General features: G+C 60.5%; 2 protein-coding genes across 3 annotated transcripts; both read left to right on the top strand.

The window, feature by feature from the left end:
* Positions 1-43: 43 nt before the first annotated feature.
* On the top strand, positions 44-15,969 carry GALNS (galactosamine (N-acetyl)-6-sulfatase). Of its 2 annotated transcripts, none has more exons than XM_061138366.1 (14): positions 44-272; positions 3,398-3,521; positions 4,107-4,181; positions 4,459-4,561; positions 6,429-6,572; positions 7,177-7,243; positions 7,431-7,558; positions 7,842-7,981; positions 9,091-9,194; positions 9,435-9,571; positions 10,053-10,155; positions 11,725-11,846; positions 13,183-13,300; positions 15,096-15,969. In XM_061138366.1, exons 1-14 carry the CDS (start codon positions 156-158, stop codon positions 15,180-15,182), a joined length of 1,569 nt encoding a protein of 522 aa, XP_060994349.1. In that variant the 5' UTR covers positions 44-155; the 3' UTR covers positions 15,183-15,969. The 2 variants fall into 2 exon arrangements, with proteins under 2 accessions (XP_060994349.1, XP_060994348.1); XM_061138365.1 differs by having other exon boundaries at positions 4,441-4,561.
* A 643-nt stretch (positions 15,970-16,612) lies between these two features.
* Positions 16,613-18,969, top strand: APRT (adenine phosphoribosyltransferase). The gene is made up of 5 exons (XM_061138367.1): positions 16,613-16,745; positions 16,852-16,958; positions 18,018-18,151; positions 18,404-18,482; positions 18,600-18,969. Exons 1-5 carry the CDS (start codon positions 16,666-16,668, stop codon positions 18,740-18,742), a joined length of 543 nt encoding a protein of 180 aa, XP_060994350.1. The 5' UTR covers positions 16,613-16,665; the 3' UTR covers positions 18,743-18,969.
* The last annotated feature ends 41 nt before the right edge of the window (positions 18,970-19,010 follow it).

The raw sequence follows: 19,010 nt of genomic DNA, 5'->3' as shown, positions 1-19,010 counted from the left end.
AAGAGTCTTGACCCCGCCCCTCCTGTCACTCAGATAGCGTGGCCTCGCCCCATCGCCAGGCCGGAAGGACCTCTCGCTTCGCGGGTCAGGCTCCTGCAGCTTCCCGGGTCAGGCTCCTGCAGCTTCCCGGGTCAGTGGCACTTGGCCTGGTTGCCATGGCGGCGGTTGCTGTGGCGACCAGGTGGTGGCTGCTTCTGGTGCTAAGCGCCGCGGAGCTGGGGGTCACGGGCGCCCCTCAGCCCCCCAACATCCTGCTCTTGCTCATGGACGACGTGAGTGTCCGCGCGAGCCGGGATCCGGGGAGGGCTGCTGCGCTCGGCGCGGGGTAGGAGGCAGGGGAAGGGCGGCCAGCGGTGTGGGGGTCATGTCTGGCTCTTCATGAGTGAAGCTGAAGTGAGGTGGTCGTTTGCGGGCCGAACCAGGAGAAGACCTTTCTGCCCTGCGCCTCCACTGCCCCCTCCCTGCCCCACACCGCGCTGGAAGGTCTGAGCGGCAGCCCAGACCAACTGTGATGCTGGTCACGTGAGGACCAGGTCTCCAGGACCTATGCTCACCCGTTGCCCTCCAATTCTCCAGGCGTTGGTGGCAGAAAAAGAGTGCAGAGCTGACTGAGATCCCGTCCTGACTGCCCTGAAAGTCCCTTCTGCTGTCTTTGCTTACTGGACCAGCGTTGCTTGGTCTGGCTGCTCTGCCTCTGCTGGGATTTCTGGCCAAAGGTCAGGTCTTTGTGGGGTGGTAAAGAACTGAACCAGAGGAATGTCCCCCGTTGAGCATGTGTGTGGCCCCAGGTCACCCTGGTCACTCTGGTGAGCCAACCCTGGGGTTAACCCGAGCCGTTCCCAGCTTCTTTATGACTCGGTCCCTGTCCTCCTTCCCAGGAAAGCCAGGAATGTATTTTGGGTGAGTGAAATGGAGGTTTCCACACATATTTAGTGTCAGAAGAGTCACGAGTAAAAATATCTCAAAGTTCCCCCAAAAGGCCAGCAAAGACACTCCCAGTAGTCCGGGCTGAGGCCACGAGCCTCACATTGCTGCTGGACGCTCCTGGCTTGTCGGATTTGCAAGGTGCTGTGTGTGTAAAATGCTCAGATTTCAAACATCTAGTACAAGAAAAAGACATAAAATATATATCATGCAACATTTTTTATTATCAAAGTAATTCTTTGGAGTGTGTAGCTTATCCCTTCCACTGTGGATCTTCCCAACCCAGGAATCAAACCAGGATCTCCTGCATTGCAGGCGGATCCTTTACCAGCTGAGCTATCAGGGGATCCCTAATTCTTTATTACAAAAAGCTAACAACATTCAGATAAGCTAGAAAAGATCGCAGAGCCACCAATATGTAGTGGCTCCTCTCAGAGGTGAGGTAGAATGTGTTTCAGTTTAGTCACAGGTGTTCAGACACCTTGGCTCCCGAAGGGGCCCCAAAGCTCCTCTCCTTGGGAGCCCGTCTGATGGCTGGTTAGGAAACTTTGCTTCATAACCAGTACGTGGATCTTGGGAATGCTTGCTGTGTTGCGGTCAGCCTTTTCAGAGCTCAGGTTCCCAGGCAGGAAGGCTGTTTAAGTACTTAAGTCATCGAGGCTGAACCAAGCTGAGCCCTTAGTCTCTCCCACTTCTGCCTCTCCCTTCCCCAAGGTGACGGTTCATTAGTGAAGACTGACGCTGCAGGCTTGTTGAGATGGTCGTTTCCTGGATTTATGGGGCTAAAAAAAGAACCTAGAAACTTCCCTGGTGGTCCAGTGGCTAAGATTCTGCACTCCCAATTCAGGGGGCCCGGGGTTCATTCTCTGGTCAGAGAACTAGATCTCACATGCCGCAACTAAGAGTTCACATGCCGCAACAAAGAATGAAGACCCTGCGTGCTGCAACTAAGACTCGGCACAGCCAAATAAAGTTTGTTTTTTTTTAAAGATTTCAAATTATGCAACAAAGATGGAAGATCCCATGTACAGCAACTAAGGCCCCGCTCAGCTAAAACAACAAAACAGAACCTGCGCCCACACCGACTGTTTCTCTTTGCTTGTTACCGGGGCTGCTGGGTGACAGGCCTAGCGGGTGGCTTCCTGGTCTTTCTTGCATTCCTTGAGCGGTGGAGGGGGACCGATGCTGGGCACGTCTTAACTCAAGGGGGCTGACCGGGGGACTATCAACCTGGGTGCCCAGGGTGGGCCCCAGGAACCAGGAACAGCAGGCCAAAAGACCCTGGTGACCCCCACCTCTCCTGTGTCATCTCCTCCTGTGACTCTGGCAGCTGAAGCCCGGAGAAGTTGGGGAGATCTCTGTCCTGGTCAGCGAATGTTAGAAAACATTCAAAGCAACTTGAGCATTAGTGGGGAACACGGTTCTCCAGACCAGACAGGCTTCAGGCCCCCCGCAGTCCTGTGTCCTCACCCGGCCTCACCCCTCCAGTCATCAGGCCTGGGGGTGCCCCCCAGCAGGTCCTCAGACGCAGGGCCAGTAGGCTTCAGCTCGTGGAAGCCCTCAGAAGATGCTGAGTAGCTTTTTTCAGTGGTGCTGGCTCACCTCCGTTCTCTGTGGCTGGTGGGCTGGGGCAGGGCGTGGGGGCACAGAGCTCCCTCTTGCCCACCTGGACCCTAGCGCTGTGTGTGTGTCTGTTCTTTACTTGTAAAACAGGATTAAGGAGGCCCCCATGACTCCTGAAAAGTGTGAGGCCGGGCTGTATAAACACCGGCTCTGTGTCCCCACAGTATCCTGAATCTCTAGGGCCTCCTCCCATGTGTGTTGACGTGGACACACACATGTACACGCATGATCATTCCTCATAGCCGCGTGTGGCCCCTGCCCAGAAGCCCTGAATGTCCCACTAAGGAAAGCAAGGCAGAGGGCAGGAAGGGAACTGCAGGGCCGGAGTCTGGTTGACTTCTGCACAGGTGTAGGCAGGCTGATACATCTATGTTCCAGATATGGTTATGTTCACAGGTTCTCAATGGAAAGAAACTTGAGGGGGGCCTCTGTTCACCCCAGTACTGGGTGGACAGACCATGTTCTGTCCACTGTTGATCAGTGATGGACTCGGGCGTTTCCTTAGGGCTGTCGGGAGTCCTGCTGCTGTGGACATCTGCCCCATGTCTGGGTGCAGGCCGGCTCAGTTCTCTGGGTGGCAAGCTCAGGAGGGACTGCAGGTCTCAGGGCCTCACTGGGTTGGCATTCTGGGCCCTCACCGCTGTTTTCAAATCTGAGTTTGCCCCGTGGAGTAGGACAGCCTCCGTGTCTCTGTGGAGGGCAGGGGAGTCTTGATGCTGGTGCCCTGTGAGCATGTGGGCTGACATCTGCACCAGGGAAGCATCAGACTGTGTCCTGGCTGCACTTGGGGCACCAGGGGCTGCAGCTCTGGCTGTGTTCTCACCTGACCTCCACATGCTCCTTCCTGCAGATGGGGTGGGGCGACCTGGGGGTGTATGGAGAACCTTCCAGAGAGACCCCGAATTTGGACCGGATGGCTGCGGAGGGGATGCTCTTCCCGAACTTCTACACAGCCAACCCCCTGTGCTCCCCGTGTAAGTCAGGGCTGGCTCAGGCCACTGGGGCGTGGGGGCAGGGGGCACGCATGGAGCAGGGAGACAGCAGTGAGGTGAGGCAGGGTGGGGGGACCTGCAGACCAGGAGATGGGACACAGCGGGCAGGCATGGGGATGGGGCAGGGGTGTAGAGGGGCAGCCTTGACTCAGGCGTCCATCAGATCCTGGCACTGGGGAGCTCCCAGGATCCACCCCGTGAGGGACACGGGGCCACTGGAGCTGTCAGAGGTCACCAAGGGTTTGGAGCATGTGGGGACCTTGGCAGTGCCTGTTCATTCATGAAGTTGAGTTCAGCGGCTCGTTCAGAGGAGGCACTGGGCTGGGGAAGTGGTTGTCAGCCAGAGGTGCGGGGGCCCTACAGGTGAGGAGAATCTCTGATCTCAGGATGAGGAGTAATCCTGGGGGTGTTGGCCATGACCCACAGGCTGTCTCAGGAGCTGGAGAGCACAAGGCGGGAGGCTGTGCGCCCACCTGGCTCTCCAGGGGCTTCTGGGACTCAGGCACTGCAGGGCCAGCCTCAGGCTGGATGTGTGACACACGTTTCTGTTGTGTCCCTTCTGCGTAGCCAGGGCAGCTCTGCTCACCGGACGTCTGCCCATCCGCAGTGGCTTCTATACCACCAACGGGCACGCCAGGAACGGTAGGCTCCAGGGCGGGCTCCCTTACCTGTTGGGGTTTCACATGGTCCTTGGAGGTGGGTGTGTTCCAGAGACCCCAGGGGTGGGCCCTCTCCTGAGGTCCGGACCCTGCCCCCGGATGTTTGCCCGTCCCACCCTGGTAACAGTGCTGACAGTGAGGCGTAGCTGGAAGACCTGAAAAGTGCCTGGGTGGTGCCACCCCCACCAGGGCTCTGCCCCTCGATCCTCACAGTGCATGGCCTCCCTTGTGCCCGGCTCAAGGGCTACGTTGCTCCACAGCCTACACTCCGCAGGAGATAGTGGGGGGCATCCCGGACTCGGAGCTCCTGCTGCCGGCGCTGCTGAAGGGGGCCGGCTACGCCAGCAAGATCGTGGGCAAGTGGTGAGTCCCATGCCCCACCAGCCAGCTCCGTGGCAAGGCTGCGGTGTCAGCCGCACAGCACCACTGAAGCAGCCCCATCGTTGCACACACGTGCCGTCACGGAGGACACATCAGGAGGCTCCGTCTCGTAGTGAAACCAGGAAGCAGGCAGGGGTGGAGGGTCATGTGGTTGGGTCATTGGGGTGACGATTAGGTGGCTGTGAGGTGTCTCCTCTCCTGCTCCCCAGGGACGCCCCCCTGCGTGGCCCTGGAGGTTGGTGCAGAGGTCGGATGTCCTCTCTACCCTCCTCTGATTGTTGGACCCATCAGAGACCAGGCCTGCCTTCCTACAGGAAGCCTCCCTTGCTTTTCCAGACCTGACTGTGTCTTCTTTGCTGCTTCTGTGCTTCAGACCCTCTCCCCTTCAGCCCCTTGGCATGCACCTTCTCAAACACCTCATCTGCACCTCTTGGGGGCCCCTGTTCAACCCAGTTGTTATGGTGGCAGGGGAGTCTGCAAAAGCCAGGAGAGGAGACTCAGCAAGTCGGGGAGCCTGGAAGAGCAGGAGCACTTCCTCACTCCTGAGACCAAGCGGAAGCCATCCTGCTGAGTTGACGAGCTGGGAGAGGCTGGTGGCTGCAGGGCGGAGCCGAAGAGGGCATGAGGGTTGTGGGAGCCTGCATGGCCCTGGCAGAGATGGGAAGGCCTGGGGCAATGGTGGCTGGGCCACGCCAGGGCTGTACCCACAGAAGGGGAGTGCCTGTGATGACTGCTCCTCCCTGCCCAGCCTGGCAGCTCAACCCTGGTCCAGCAGTCTTCCGTTCATGGTCAGTGACTCTGGGCCACCCCAGCTGGAGGGGGAACCTGTCCCCACGAGCTCTGGAGGCAGGCGGACTCTGGAGCAGGCAAGGGCACAGCAGGGCCTAGAGAAGCAGCCGGCATGGACTCGGGGAGGTGGACAGGCTGGGGTCAGGATAGCCCTGGCCAGCGTGAGGATGGGCTCTGCAGACAGTGCTGACCCCACAGCTGCTTCGGGACCGGCTTTTTGAATCAACAGCTTCACATGAGCTGGACCTTCAGGGTTGTTTCTGTTCTGTGAAGTCCATTTGGGCTGAAGGACTCAGGCCCAGCCCTGCTGTGTAGCTGCGGCCCAGAGAGGAAGCACCTCTGCAGAGAGCTCAGGGTGGAGCCAGTGCGAGTGTCCCCCACCCCGCCCCGCACAAGGGCTGCAGAGGCTGGCAGCCGTCTCTTGGAGGCAGAGCGGGTCAGGACCCACAGTGGGGGACCGAGAGGTTTGCCTAGGCACTCAGATTCTGCTGCCAGCCAACTCAGCTCTGGCCCTGTCCTGCCCTGGTGCCCCGGCCACATGCATCCTGGCCAAGTGACCAAGCAGTGCGGCGAGCTCATGGTCACCTGGGGTCGGCCTGTGCCAGCAACCCTGCAGATGTGACTCTAGGAGACCTGTCCACTTCCCAGGGTGGGGGCACCTTGCCCCGACACCACTTCCCTAAGCCGTACCTTCTCAAGGGTCTCTGGCAGAAGGACCCAACGTGGGAAGGGGCCCTTGGGTGGGAGCAGGGGGTGGGTCCGAGCACAGCCTCAGGAAACAGCTGGGCTGTCACCCTGCAGGCATCTCGCCATGTTCTCTTGTTGTCCCCACTGGCTCCTGCCCGGGCATCGAGCACAAGCACCAGACCTGGTCCAGGCAGCCCCAGGGTGTGCTCCCCTCTGCTGTTCCTGGGTGGCCAAGCAGGGAGGGGCTGCGGCCTCAGGACGCCAGACTCAGTTCGCCCTGGGCTGGCTGGACCTTGTCTGCTGAGCTGTTCTCCGAAGGCCAGGATGGTTGCACTGTGGAGCTCCCTGAAGTGCCCTGGGTTACTGTCTCCAGGCACCTGGGCCACCGGCCTCAGTTCCACCCCCTGAAGCACGGATTCGACGAGTGGTTTGGATCCCCCAACTGTCACTTTGGACCTTACGATGACAAGACGAGGCCCAACATCCCTGTGTACCGGGATCAGGAGATGGTTGGCAGGTATCGAGCCCTGGTCTCCGCTCCACCAGCTCCTCCACACGCACAGACTTGTCCTGTGAGCCTTGACTGATAAGCGCGCCACCTCAGGGGCTTCTGACTGTCTCAGGAAATGTGCTGGGAGCTCCAGATGCTTTACTCGGCTTCTAGGGTTCAGGCCCAACCCCTGAAGCGGCCAGGGGGCTGCATTCCAGATGGTCAGCCTTGTTCCAAGCCACTGTCCAGGGGCCATCAGCTGCAGGACCACCTGTTCTGACCATCAGGCGGCTGCGGGGCGGGGTTTGGGTTAACTTCCCTTTCTTTGTTCCTTTTTATTATTTGTATCTTGTTGGAGCTCAGTACACGTCAGTGCACCACACAGCTGGGCAGCTCACCCAGCACCGCCCCCCTGCACCCCAGAGAGAGGCCCTGCGCCCGCCACAGCCCCGGGGACCCACCCCTTCCTCTCTTAGTCCTGCCTGTCTGCCAGGCAGGGGTGCAGCCTCAGCCCCACCCCGACCTGGTACCCCAGGATCTGGGACCTTCCAGGCTCTGACTTCCTCCAGATCAGGGATGGGGCTTCCCTGCACTGAAGGCTGATCTCTGTCTGGGTCTGTACTGTTTTCAGATTTTATGAAGAATTTCCAATTAACCTGAAGACTGGAGAAGCCAACCTCACCCAGATCTATCTGCAGGTGACGGCCGCCAGTGCTGCGCGGGCTCTGGGCCCAGGAGGGGGTGGTCTTGGGCGGGATGACGGGGCTGGGTGGGCTCTGGGCTGGGGAGGGGGGTGGTCTCGGGCAGGGACGACAGGGCTGGGTGGGCTCCGGGCCAGGGAGCGGGGTGGTCTCGGGTGGGGATGACCATCGTCCTTCTCCTCAGGAGGCGCTGGAGTTCATTCAGAGGCAGCAGGCAGCCCACCGCCCCTTCTTTCTCTACTGGGCTGTCGATGCTACACATGCGCCAGTTTATGCCTCCAAGCCTTTCCTGGGCACCAGCCAGCGAGGGCGGTGAGCCCTTGGCCCCAGAGACCTGGACCCCCAGGGTGGGAGCGGGGAGGGTTAGCTGTGTCTGATCACCTGCTGGGCAGAGTCACTGTCACAAGTGACCATCAGCTGTGGATGGTGAAGCATCTGTGCCTCTTCCAGGGGGTGGATGGAGGGCTCGGCGCTACCCCGATTCCACCTGAGACTGACCCGTGTGCCCCTTCCCCTCCAGCCCTGAGGTTAGGCTCCGACCGCCCTCGGGTCCCGATGCCGCTAGCCCCCACTGACCGCCCCATCCTTCCCGCAGGTACGGGGATGCCGTCCGTGAGTTGGACGACAGTGTCGGGAGAATCCTGCATCTCCTCCGGGACCTGGGCATCGCAGAGAACACCTTTGTTTTCTTCACATCTGACAATGGTGCTGCCCTCATTTCTGCACCCAGACAAGGCAGGTGCCCCAGCAGACGGGGTACACTTGGGGCCCCTCAGCCCCTGGCCCACTGCAGGCCTGCTCAGACGCCTGGCTTCCAGGCCGCTCAGGTCTGAGGCTTTTCCACATCGTGGAGGGAGGTTGTTACACCTGGTTTTTCACAGTCCCATAAGGGTTTCACACCCCTGTGGTGACGTGTCTCTCTGTCCTTTTTTTTAAAAAATGCTGGAGGCCCCAGGAGGACCTGAGTCATTCAGCTCTGTAAGGAAGGTCCCAGACAGCAGGAAACCCTCCAGGGCTGGGCCTGCATAGGGAGGCCCTGGGAGACCCTGCAGCTGTGAGTCCTGGGCAGAGAGGGGCCTGGGGATCTTCAGGGATGGCACCAGAGCAACTGGCCGAGAAGGAGCTGCGGGAGGAGGACAATACGGTGACAACCGTGTACCCACCCGCAGCTGGAGGAATGGCCTTCATCAGCCACTGGCCAGTGACCCTTGCTGGCCCTGTGCCAAACAGTGAGGGGGCTTTGGGCTGCAGGGAAGGGATGAGCCACGGGGTCGCTGCTGGAAGAGGCTGCACTGCTGTGCTCATCTCCCCATCCCCGGGGTCCCCAGGGGGCAGGAGCCTCCCTTTGTCATGGGCAGTGTTAGCCAGGACTGGGCTGACTGCCCTCTGCCCAGAGGTTCAAGGACCGCCTGCTCAGAGTGGGGCATGTCAGAAACATGGGGTCTGCACCCCTTAGAGCCCAGTGCACAGGAGCTGCTTGTGCACACTGGCATTTAAGGATCCAGCACCTGCCAGGCTTGGGGGTCTGACTGTCTCACATTTCACGTCTCACCAACAGTCTACATGCTCTGTGCATCCATGGTCGCTGTCCACAGGGGTACCACCTTACAACCACAGCTCTAGGTCACAGCCATCTCCAGGCATTCTGACCTTGAACTTGAGGCCTGAACCCCAGGGCTGGTCCTTTGTCTCCAAGGTGACCTTGGTGCTTCAGCTGTGTTACCTCTGAAGGGCCGGGCAGGGAATCAGGTGGACACAGTCACATCCCAAGGTCAAGTGCCTGGAAGGGTGTGTGTGGCCCTGGGGACTCAGGCACATGGGCTGATGGGCAGCTGTCTCCCAAGGTGGCAGCAATGGGCCCTTCCTGTGTGGGAAGCAGACCACGTTTGAAGGTGGGATGCGGGAGCCTGCAATCGCCTGGTGGCCTGGACACATCCCTGCCGGCCAGGTGAGTCAGAGTGGGCCTCGTGCCAGGCCTGCAGTCATCCTGGGCAAGAAGGCTCTGTCCCCTCCTGGCCTGCTCCTTGTGCTCACCAGGCCACACGTCCGTGTCATCGGGCAGGGACTGCCTTTGTTCTCCATGTGTGGACACGCTGCAGGATGTGACCACATGGGTCTGTGTGTGTGCACACGTATGTGTGCATCTCATTGTGCACATCTGGGCAGCATAGGGCCGTGTGCTTTGCAGGTGAGCCACCAGCTGGGCAGCATCATGGACCTCTTCACCACCAGCTTGTCCCTCGCAGGCCTAGAGCCACCCAGGGACAGGGCCATCGACGGCCTGGACCTCCTCCCCACCATGCTACAGGGCCACCTGACAGATAGGTAGGTATCCTTGCCCAGAGGGAGGTGAGATCCAGGGGACTTGGGCATGCAACGCGTGGTGGGGCCGAGAGGCCTTGCTCCTCCCCGTGGTGTCCCTCACCACCCTCTGCTCATGTCTACCTCCTGGGCGCTGTCCAAAGTCATTTTCTCCAGCTCAAGACCAGCTGCTGTTGTGCTCAAATAAAATCAGTTCTCCTGGCTGCTGTGAACAAGCATAGCTGGAGCAGGTTTATGGCCGGGAGTGGACAGCTTGCTCCCTTTTCTCTGTCTTAAAAACCTGCCATGAGAGCTTGTTACCGCAGGGGCAGGGGGTGGGGGTGCCAGCCGCCATGGTCCTCCCGGCCAGGCTACCTGCCAAGCCCAGACACCACCCCCTCACTCCGCTGCTGGCCTCCCTAGAACCAGGGATCATGGGCCTGCCCGGGGGACCTCCCTCGAAGCCCAGGGACCATTTCTCCTGACCCTGCTGGTCCCCCAACAGGCCGATATTCTATTACCGCGGCAACACACTGATGGCGGTGACGCTCGGCCAGTACAAGGCCCACTTCTGGACCTGGACTAATTCCTGGGAGGAGTTCAAACAGGTGAGAGGTCTCGGCCCCATGGAGCCATCTTGGGGAGGGCTCCATACCCCTGGCATGGTGTCCTGGGAGCCATCTGAGGGTGTCCTGGGTCAGTTACTGGGTGCTGGACTGATGGAGGAGAAGGGCTGTGCCTGCCAGTCCCCACCAAGTCCATGACCTCCCCTCCTAGGGTGTTTGATGCCTGGGGGTTGAGGCAGGAGGGAGGGTCTGTGTGTTCACAGGATCTTCTGCATTTATGGACTAAACCCACAAGGTTAGCTCAAGGGCAAAGCTCTGCTCTATCCTTCCCTCCCTCCACCCTGCCCTCCAGAAGCCAGTGCTGTGCTGGGTGGGTCTCCCCACACCCCTCTCTGCCTGGCTGGGCTGCGTGGTGGCAGTGCTCAGCTGCAATGCCCCCTGGGCAAGGCCTCCCTCCCGAGAGCAGTCGTAAGAGAAAAATCCAATGCTAATTAGTGGGCTCTTAATTAAATAGCTTATTTGATTTGCATCCAAATTATAATTTGTGTCTTCTGTCTAGACTTGGATTCTTCTCCATTAACTGCTCAGCTTTTTTACACTGAACTTGGTTGTTTCTCCCACCATTAAATCCATTTTTGTTTTCCAGCTGATCTGCTCCCAGAAGGTCAGAGGGTCACCCATTCAGGACCCACCTGGGTGTCCATGCTCACCGCTCTCAGCAGCTTAGACAGACTCTGGTCTATGGCTTGGTGCAGACAGTGGAATTTCTTAGGCTCCTGGGCTCCTGCTTTACTGAACCACAGAATACTTGCTGACTGGCTGGCCAGGAGAGACACATGGGTGCTGGGAGGGTCGCCTGTCAGAAGCAGCAGGGAGCACCACTGTGTCCCCAGCCCTGTTTCAGGATTAACATGCCCAGTCAGGACTCCACTCCAGATCCTGTAAATGATGTCCAACAGTGGCTGGAGACCACTGTCCAGCAGCTTACGGGGCCCCAGTCCTTCCGGAGGGTTGCCCTGGCCTCACCTGACTCACCCAGGATAGCAGCAGGTGGTTCCCTGAACCAAGTCAGGGAGCCCTGGGGGGCAGCCTTCCAGCCTGGGGGACTCACTGGCATAGGAACCCCATCTCACACGAGCATCAAAGGCTGAACCCAAGGGCAGAGGCCACCTGGAGGGCGTGGAGCAGGGCTGGACCCTAAGCCTGGTGGAGCAGATGCTCCAACTCCTGTTAAAGGCGGGCGTCAGGATCACCTGTGTTTCCTCTGGCTTCAGGTCTATAGTCCCTCCTCCTCAGCCAGCCAAGGGGTCTTGGACGAATGCTGGCTGCCATGTACCTCATTGCTACAAGGCCCATAGGGTGGACATGAGACGCTTTGCTCTAGAAATTAGAATGTGGACTAAAATATTTTTAAGAGACTCACCCCTCCCCACAGAAAAGTACCGAAGCCCCAGGGGACGGTGCCCGGGGCAGGTGGTGCACCTCTGGGCCGGGTGTGGGAAAGCTCCGTCTGTGGTTCTCACTGGCTGCTGCTGTCCTGTGACCTGCTCCGCTTCAAGGAGCCCCATAGACAGAGCACTCACCTGCACGCCCCCCCACCTCTCGTTTCAGGGCATTGATTTCTGTCCCGGGCAGAACGTCTCAGGGGTCACCACCCACTCACAAGAGGAGCACACGAAGCTGCCCCTCATCTTCCACCTGGGCCGAGACCCCGGAGAGAGGTTCCCCCTCAGGTGAGCCAGGGGCTTGAGGGGCCCAGGATGCTCGCACAGGTGGGGAGACCGAGGCTGGAGGTTAAAACCAGGCTGAGGTGGCCTGGGAGTCAGTGTGGAGCTGAGACCCGGCAAGAGCAGATGGCAGGCCCTGTACCTATGGGGCCTCTGGCAGCCTGACTGCCCTCTGGGGCCACCCAGAGGTCAAGGCCAGTGAGTCACTGGCCCTGCTCTCTTGCACCCCATAGTTTTCCATCCACTGGGCTTTCCCCTGAGTCACATCCCAGCACCCACTTGTTGTTCCCAATGTTTTTTCCAGCCAGGCCATGGCAGGGGTGGGGCACATGATCCCACCCCCGGCAGCCCCCAGGCCTTTAGCCCGCCTCACAGATGAGTAATGTGGGCCTCCAGGTCTCCAGGTGGAGTATAAGGAGAGACATCATCTGAGCCCCACCCTGGATGGCAGATGTGTGTGTGTGTCTGTGTGTGTGTGTGTCTGTGTGTGTGTGTGTCTGTGTGAGAGAGGGAGGGAGATATGTGACTTCCAATACAAGTGCCTATTAGATGGCGGCAGCAGCAGCGAGCCCTGCCCCTTGCTGGCTGTGAGCTGGCCAGATGGTGTCCCCTGAAATTCGAGGTCCCAGGGAACACACCTGCCACTGTGCCCCCAGGAGACCCCACCATCACTGTCAAGGTCACTGGCCCAAGCAGAGGGCCCAGCATGGATACCAGGCTCCCCCAGTGGGGAGACCACATGACTTGCATGGAGTGACTTGGGGGACAGAGCTCTGGGCAAGAAGCCCTTGGAGCTGCCGCCTGGCCGGGAAGTATGCAGGGCTGAGCACGCAGTCTCCCAGGCGTCGCCCCCGATGCTGTCACACAGGATCCTGGGGAGACGAGCTGGTGGGACGAGTGCAGCCAGCAGAGCAGGACACCGAGGGCCCAGGAGCCACGTGGGCTCGGTCCAGTCAGGCAGGGCCAGTTGCCCCAAGAAAAAGGAGTTTGGGCCAGAGGATTAAAAGAGACCCTGAGAGAGGAAAGAGCCCCCCGATTCTGGGCAGCACTCCCGGGCTTCCAACTGAGGAGCAGGTTGAAGAGTTGCGGCCACTGTCCTGGGCCCCTGGCTCTGCCCGAACCCTCATTTGTGGGGCGGCTCCCTGGATGCCCACCTCTCAGGGAGGGCAGGCAGGACAAGGTGGGGCCACAGCCCCAGCCTGTCTTCCTGGCAGGTTGCTGGATGGTGGCACCTGGAGCAGGGCTGTCCCCTCGGTCTCCCCACACCCTGATCTACCTGAGTGGGCTACAAAGCTTGCTCTGCCCTTCCCCCACCTCGTGACCTGGTGCCTCTTGCCTGCAGCATTGCCAGCATCGAGTACCTGGATGCCCTTCGCAGGATCACCCCGGTCGTCCAGCAGCACCAGGAAGCCTTGGTCCCCGGACAGCCCCAGCTCAACGTGTGCAACCGGGCAGTCATGGTGAGTGGTCTGTACATGGAGTGTGGGGGCGGCCCAGGGCCGCGTGCGTGCTGAGCTGTCTGCCTCAGACATGAGCCCCGCTTCCCTCCTGCTGCTCTGGTGCCAACCTCACAGGAGCGGCACGAGGTCTCTTGGCCTCTCTGCAGGTGCAAGACGAGCCAAACCCATGTGGGATGTGGGTGTGGACAGGCTGGGTGGATAGCCTGGGGTGCGGCCAGGCTGTGAGCCCCACTCCTCGCCCACCCCCACCAAACCCTGCTGGAGTTGTGAGGATGGATGTGCAGCTCAAGCTAATGCCTTGAGCTGGGTTGGGGAGGGGGAAGAAAGCTAAAGGATGTTGAATATATTCCCTAGTGGTGAGGAGTACCTGGGGCAGCTGGCCTTGGGGGTGGCCTAGTCACTGTGGTCCACATCCAGGGCTCACAGGGAAAGATTCAGTGCAGGGGCCAGCAGGGCCTCCCCGTCCCTTGGAAGGACACCAGGCTGGCATTCTGGCCCCTGGACTCAGCAATGGAGCAGAAGAGCCCCGTCTCGGGACCACCGAGATCCCTCAGGTCCCAGTGGCTCAGAGGCCCCTACCCGGGGTGGAGCCCCTGGTGCCCCCTCCAAGCCCGTCTCGTCGTCTTGGACACGGTGCTGTCCCCACCCCAGCACACGGTCTCCTGTGGGCTGGGTCTCCAGGTAGCGGCAGTCGCCAGGTGGCTCAGAGACCAAGGGTTCTTGGTGACAGTACCGGAGATGGGGAGGGGCCAACCTGAGGGGTGCTGCCGCCACCTCCTGGGCGCAGCCAGAACTGCCATGGCTCCCAAGTGAGTGAGCAGTGGGGGTTGGGCTCGGACTCTGAAGCGAGCACTGCCACGAGGGGTTCAGCGGCTTACACACATGTGGGCACGTGCATGTGCGCGCCAGTGTGCAAAGCGCTCCCCAGCCTCCACACTCTGCTCCACCCAGCTCCTCTGGACCAGTGAGTAGACTGGATCGTGCCCTCTGCTCTCAGGACAAGCAGCTCGCAGCCCATCTCCCTAGGGCCTCATCAGACACTCTCCCCGACCCCCAGGCACACAGGCCGGGGCCAGAATCTGCTTTTGCGTGCACCCGACCCCTTTCTCTGCCCTGCCTCAAAGGTTGGGAACTGCTCCCTTTCCTAAACCTGGCCCTGCCAGGTGGCCGTGCATCCAGAGGGGCTACCTGACGGTGTTCAGGGCAGGGGAGGCTTAAGCTGCAGTTCTCACTGGCACTGATGCTCCAATTCAGACTCAGGGTCTGAAGGGGGCGAGAGTGGGTGGAGTGACTCTGGGGAGGGCACACTTCCTGTGTCAGGGGACCCGGCAAAGCCACAAAGGCTCCCTCTCAGGGATGTGAGTATCCTGTTGCCAGGAAATCATGGCCGCACAAAGCAAGTCTGCACAAGAAGGTGCAGCCGGGCAAGCCTGCAGAGGCACCAAGGCCACCGCCTACATAGCTTATGGGGAGGGAGGAGTCTATCCCAGCCACGCCACCACCACCCGGGGGCCTGCAGAGGCCATGGTGCCAGGCAGTTAGCAGACTGTCCCCTTCAGTGACAAGCAGGCCCTGTTAATACCGGTTTGCCGCAGGGCAGTGTCTCCTGTGCCAGCCTCGGGCACAGAGCTGCTTCCAGGCCAGGTAGAGATGAGACAGGTGGTTCCACACTGTGGCATCCATCCGTCAGGGTGGGGCAGGTCACAGACCTGGGCAGGGCATGAGTCTGGACAGTACCGAGTCTGGAAGTGCTTGGAGTAACTGTATGTCCTCTTTCTGAACTTTCATTACCTAGAACTGGGCACCCCCAGGCTGTGAAAAGTTAGGGAAGTGCCTGACACCCCCGGAGTCTGTCCCAGAGAAGTGCTCCTGGCCCCACTAGAGACAGCCTGGGTTCAGGCCAGGCCCAAGCCCCAGGCTAGGAAGCCTCTGGTCTCAGGGCCCTCGGCTGGAAGAGCACCAACTCCCTCTGCCCTGCCTGCCTGCCAGACGGACGTCGCCTGTAGCCAGCAGCGGGACCTGCCCGAGCCCAGCCCTGGAGTCTCTCGCCAGCCGGCCTGGCCCGCATGACTGCTGCCTGGGGCCCACAGCAGCCCCTGAACTGGAGGCTACCTGCCTCATGTTCCCACCCTGCTCCAGCTACCTCATGGCCGCCTCGTCCAGGGCCTGAGTTCTGTCCCAGGACCCGGAGGCCACGATGCAGACCCTCGAGGATTGCGGTCCTGGTGTTGCGGCTGCCTGCCCATCCTGTGTTGCCCCTTGGCTTCTGCACAGGGCCTTCCCAGTGCCTCCCCCGCGTTCCCCATCCCCATGGTGCAGGGGTGTGGTGTGAACACGATGGGGGTGGCCAAGGGCCTTTCTGACCCAGAGCCTCCCTAGTCCAGTGGGGACTGCTGATGCCAGCACCTCCCTTAGACATCTTAGATACTCTGGGGCTTGTCTGTGCCTCAAAGGTTCCCCGCCCGCCCTCCCTTCGTGGAGTCCAGGGTGGCAAAGCTTGAAGATGAGCTTGAGCCAGCCTGTGCATAGCTTCCAGGGGACCCGCCCTAAGGGCCTGTGGGCTGCTCCCATTGGGTGGTTTCCGGTCTGCAGACTACCCTGCTAACTCTACTGTTAAGACTTGGGGAATGGTGAAGAAAACGGGTTTAGAATAAAGTAACAGGCATTTAGCTTTTTTAAAAAACAAATTCTGTTTAGGGAAGGTTGCCCCCTGGGTGCTAAGGTCGATGCTGGAATGGGCCAAATGCCTGGACTTCCACCTCTGGCTCGCCCCTCCGTCAGCCCTGAGTCTTCTGAACTGCTCCCCTTCAGGCCCTGCTCTGAACCCCTTCTTGCTCCGGTCCTCAGGCACCGGGGGCGGGGGCGGGGAAGGCCCCCTTGTATGATGCTGCCGGAGCTCAGCCGAGACTCTCTGGGAGGAAAGGAGAGTGGGCAAGGCCGGTCGGTGCGGCCACAGCTGAGCCGAAGACCTGCAGGCACTCTCGGCTCGGCCGAAACCGGGCAAGGATTTCCCCGAAACTCTGGTTGGGCCTGCGTAGACAGTGTACTCCATCAACCCGGACTCACATCTGGGCCCTGCGCGAACGTCCTTGAGGCGGGGACGCCTGTGTTCTGGGCACAAGAAACAAGCGAGCGTCTTAAAACCGACCGTACTTAACACTCGATGAAATACGGTACCTCCTGCGGGAGGAGGCGGCCAAGCTCCTTGGGGCCCCGCCCCTCCGCCCCTCCCCTCCCACGCCAGCGCGGAGCTGCTGAGCCAGCCCCTAGCGTCCGACCCCGCCCTCTGGACTCTGTTCCAACCCCGCGCAGGCGCGGAGCCGCCGAGCCAGCCCCTCGTGCCCGCGACACGCGCGGAAGTGGCGATGGCGGATCCTGAGCTGCAGCTGGTGGCGCGGCGCATCCGCAGTTTCCCGGACTTCCCCATCCCGGGCGTGCTGTTTAGGTAATGGGCGGCGGGAGGGACTGACGGGGCCGCGCGGCCAGGGCTGTCGGGGCGCGGTGGGCTCTGCGTGGGTCCGGCAGTCACCAGGCCTATCCTCGCGTGCCAGGGACATCTCGCCTGTCCTGAAGGACCCCGCCTCCTTCCGCGCCTCCATCAGCCTCTTGGCGAATCACCTGAAAAAGACCCACGGTGGCAGGATCGACTACATCGCGGGCAAGTGGAGCGCCGGGCGTCCGCTGGGTCCCCGGACCCTCCCCGAGGCTGCGCGCATCCGCCACGAGGGCGCAGTGTCGAGGGTTCTTTACTCTGGGGAGGGTTTTGGCGGGGGTGGGGGCGACCTGCCGGACGCCCCCAATGAAGTTTTAAGAACAGACCCGTTGCCCTACCCTGACTTCACAATCCTAAGTGGGGCAATAGGCCCCTTCAGCGGCCTGGGAACGGCTTCTTCGATGGCTGCCGGCGGCGGGCTGAGGATAGGCACCCCGGTTTCCTGCCCCAGCCCTGGACCGATGGGGCTCCCGGGCTGACTTTACCCAGCGGGTTTCTGACTAACTTCCTTGTTCTTTTACTGCTGCGTATGGAGCGACTGCCCTGTGCCAGGCCTTGTACCCAGTGGAGGGTTTTAGGAAAACCCAGGAGATCCGAGAGGACCCTGGCAGGTCATGTGTCTCCTTAAGAGCCCCATCCCTGACCCTCTCTTGACTCCTGAATACCCTAAGGGGCCACTGCTGGGCCTTGGGACTGGGAGGGGCTCCAGCTAGCAGAGGTGGAGTCTTTCCTCCAGAAGCCTCCCTCCCTAGCCAAAACTCCCAGGTGGGGAGGAGACCCTGAGCTCCCCCAGAAGGGCTCAGTCCATCCCCAAGGTGGCCGGTGCAGTCACAGCCTCTCCTTCTGGACTTGAAGTTCCTAGAGCAGATGCTGAGCCATCTGCAAAGGGCTTTTCAGGTACCACCAACCAGTGGTGAGCAGCTGAACTTTGGAGAGAGGTCAGGTGATTTACCCCAGGCCACATGGCTATTTACACGGCTGTGTGGAGTGGCACCTGCCCAACTCCTGACTTCTTACTTTCCAGCAAAGAGCAGTCCTGGGGTGATAGGGGAATCTGTTAACATCCCCAAAGTTGATGGGTGTTGTTGGGCTTTCACCTGGAGCCAACAAGGCCATATGTCCTGTGTCAGGATGGTTACATGTCACTATCCAACCCTAACCTATAGGGACCCCAATGCTGCTGTAGCACACGGCTTCCCCCAACACCCCAGGTCTCGCCTACAGGCCTAGACTCACGCGGTTTCCTGTTTGGTCCATCCCTGGCCCAGGAGCTGGGCTTGGGCTGCATTCTTATCCGCAAGCGAGGGAAGCTGCCAGGCCCCACCGTGTGCGCCTCTTATGCGTTGGAATACGGGAAGGTGAGAAGGCTGGGGGCTGCCTCCGTGGACCGTGCATTCCCAAAAGGAAAGCCATGGACTCCAGTGGAGCCGCCATGGTTGGAGTGGACATGGGAGCTCAGAGAGGCTGAGGAGCCGGGCCAGGCTGACACAGCCAGGAGACAGGGTGGGTCAGAACTGGGCCTAGGAGGTGGCCCTTGTTAGTTCCCTAGCTGTGTGTACCAAGGCCGTTTTGGGGACGCTTAGAGGTTACATGTCCACTTTCCTTTGCAGGCTGAACTGGAGATCCAGAGAGATGCCCTGGAACCAGGGCAGAAGGTGGTGGTTGTGGACGATCTGCTCGCCACTGGTGGTGAGGGTCTTTCCCCAGCAGAGTGGGCCTGGTGCGGGGCCTGGTGCGGGGGTGGGAACAGGCTTCAGCTCTAGTTTCCTAGGGGCCGTCTCCATGGTACCTTTCTTCCCCCACCAGGAACCATGTGCGCAGCCTGTGAGCTGCTGGGCCAGCTGCGGGCTGAGGTGCTGGAGTGTGTAAGCCTGGTGGAGCTGACCTCACTGAAGGGCAGGGAGAAGCTGGGGGCTGTGCCCTTCTTCTCCCTCCTGCAGTACGAGTGACCCCAGCCCTAAGCCACCTGGAAGAGAGGACCAGCATGGGCAGATGGAGCAACCCCCACTGGCTACCAGGGGGCACTGGCTGCCCACCTGGACTTGCTCTGTGTCTGTGGCTAAGTGACTTTCTTCAGGGTGGGGCTGCCCCTGAGGCCCTGCTGGGGCTCTGGAAGCCCTGTGGCCAGGCGCTGCCAGCTGGTTGATAATGGAATGAGAATAAATTACTTTCTAGAGCAGAGTCTCCTTCCCAGTGACTGGGTGAAAGGGCCTACTA

This window comes from Dama dama, chromosome 4 (assembly GCF_033118175.1).
Source record: "Dama dama isolate Ldn47 chromosome 4, ASM3311817v1, whole genome shotgun sequence".
Taxonomy (NCBI): domain Eukaryota; kingdom Metazoa; phylum Chordata; class Mammalia; order Artiodactyla; family Cervidae; genus Dama; species Dama dama.
Note: the sequence above shows the minus strand (reverse complement) of the source record. Positions and strands in the feature narration are given on the sequence as shown.

Coding starts and splice junctions, on each gene's coding strand:
- GALNS (XM_061138365.1), top strand. CDS start 156: ATGGCGGCGGTTGCTGTGGCGACCAGGTGGTGGCTGCTTCTGGTGCTA. Junction 7,559..7,841: donor GGCACCAGCCAGCGAGGGCG/GTGAGCCCTTGG, acceptor TCCTTCCCGCAG/GTACGGGGATGCCGTCCGTG. Junction 11,847..13,182: donor GGAGAGAGGTTCCCCCTCAG/GTGAGCCAGGGG, acceptor TCTTGCCTGCAG/CATTGCCAGCATCGAGTACC.
- APRT (XM_061138367.1), top strand. CDS start 16,666: ATGGCGGATCCTGAGCTGCAGCTGGTGGCGCGGCGCATCCGCAGTTTC. Junction 16,959..18,017: donor CAGGATCGACTACATCGCGG/GCAAGTGGAGCG, acceptor TCTCGCCTACAG/GCCTAGACTCACGCGGTTTC. Junction 18,152..18,403: donor ATGCGTTGGAATACGGGAAG/GTGAGAAGGCTG, acceptor TTTCCTTTGCAG/GCTGAACTGGAGATCCAGAG.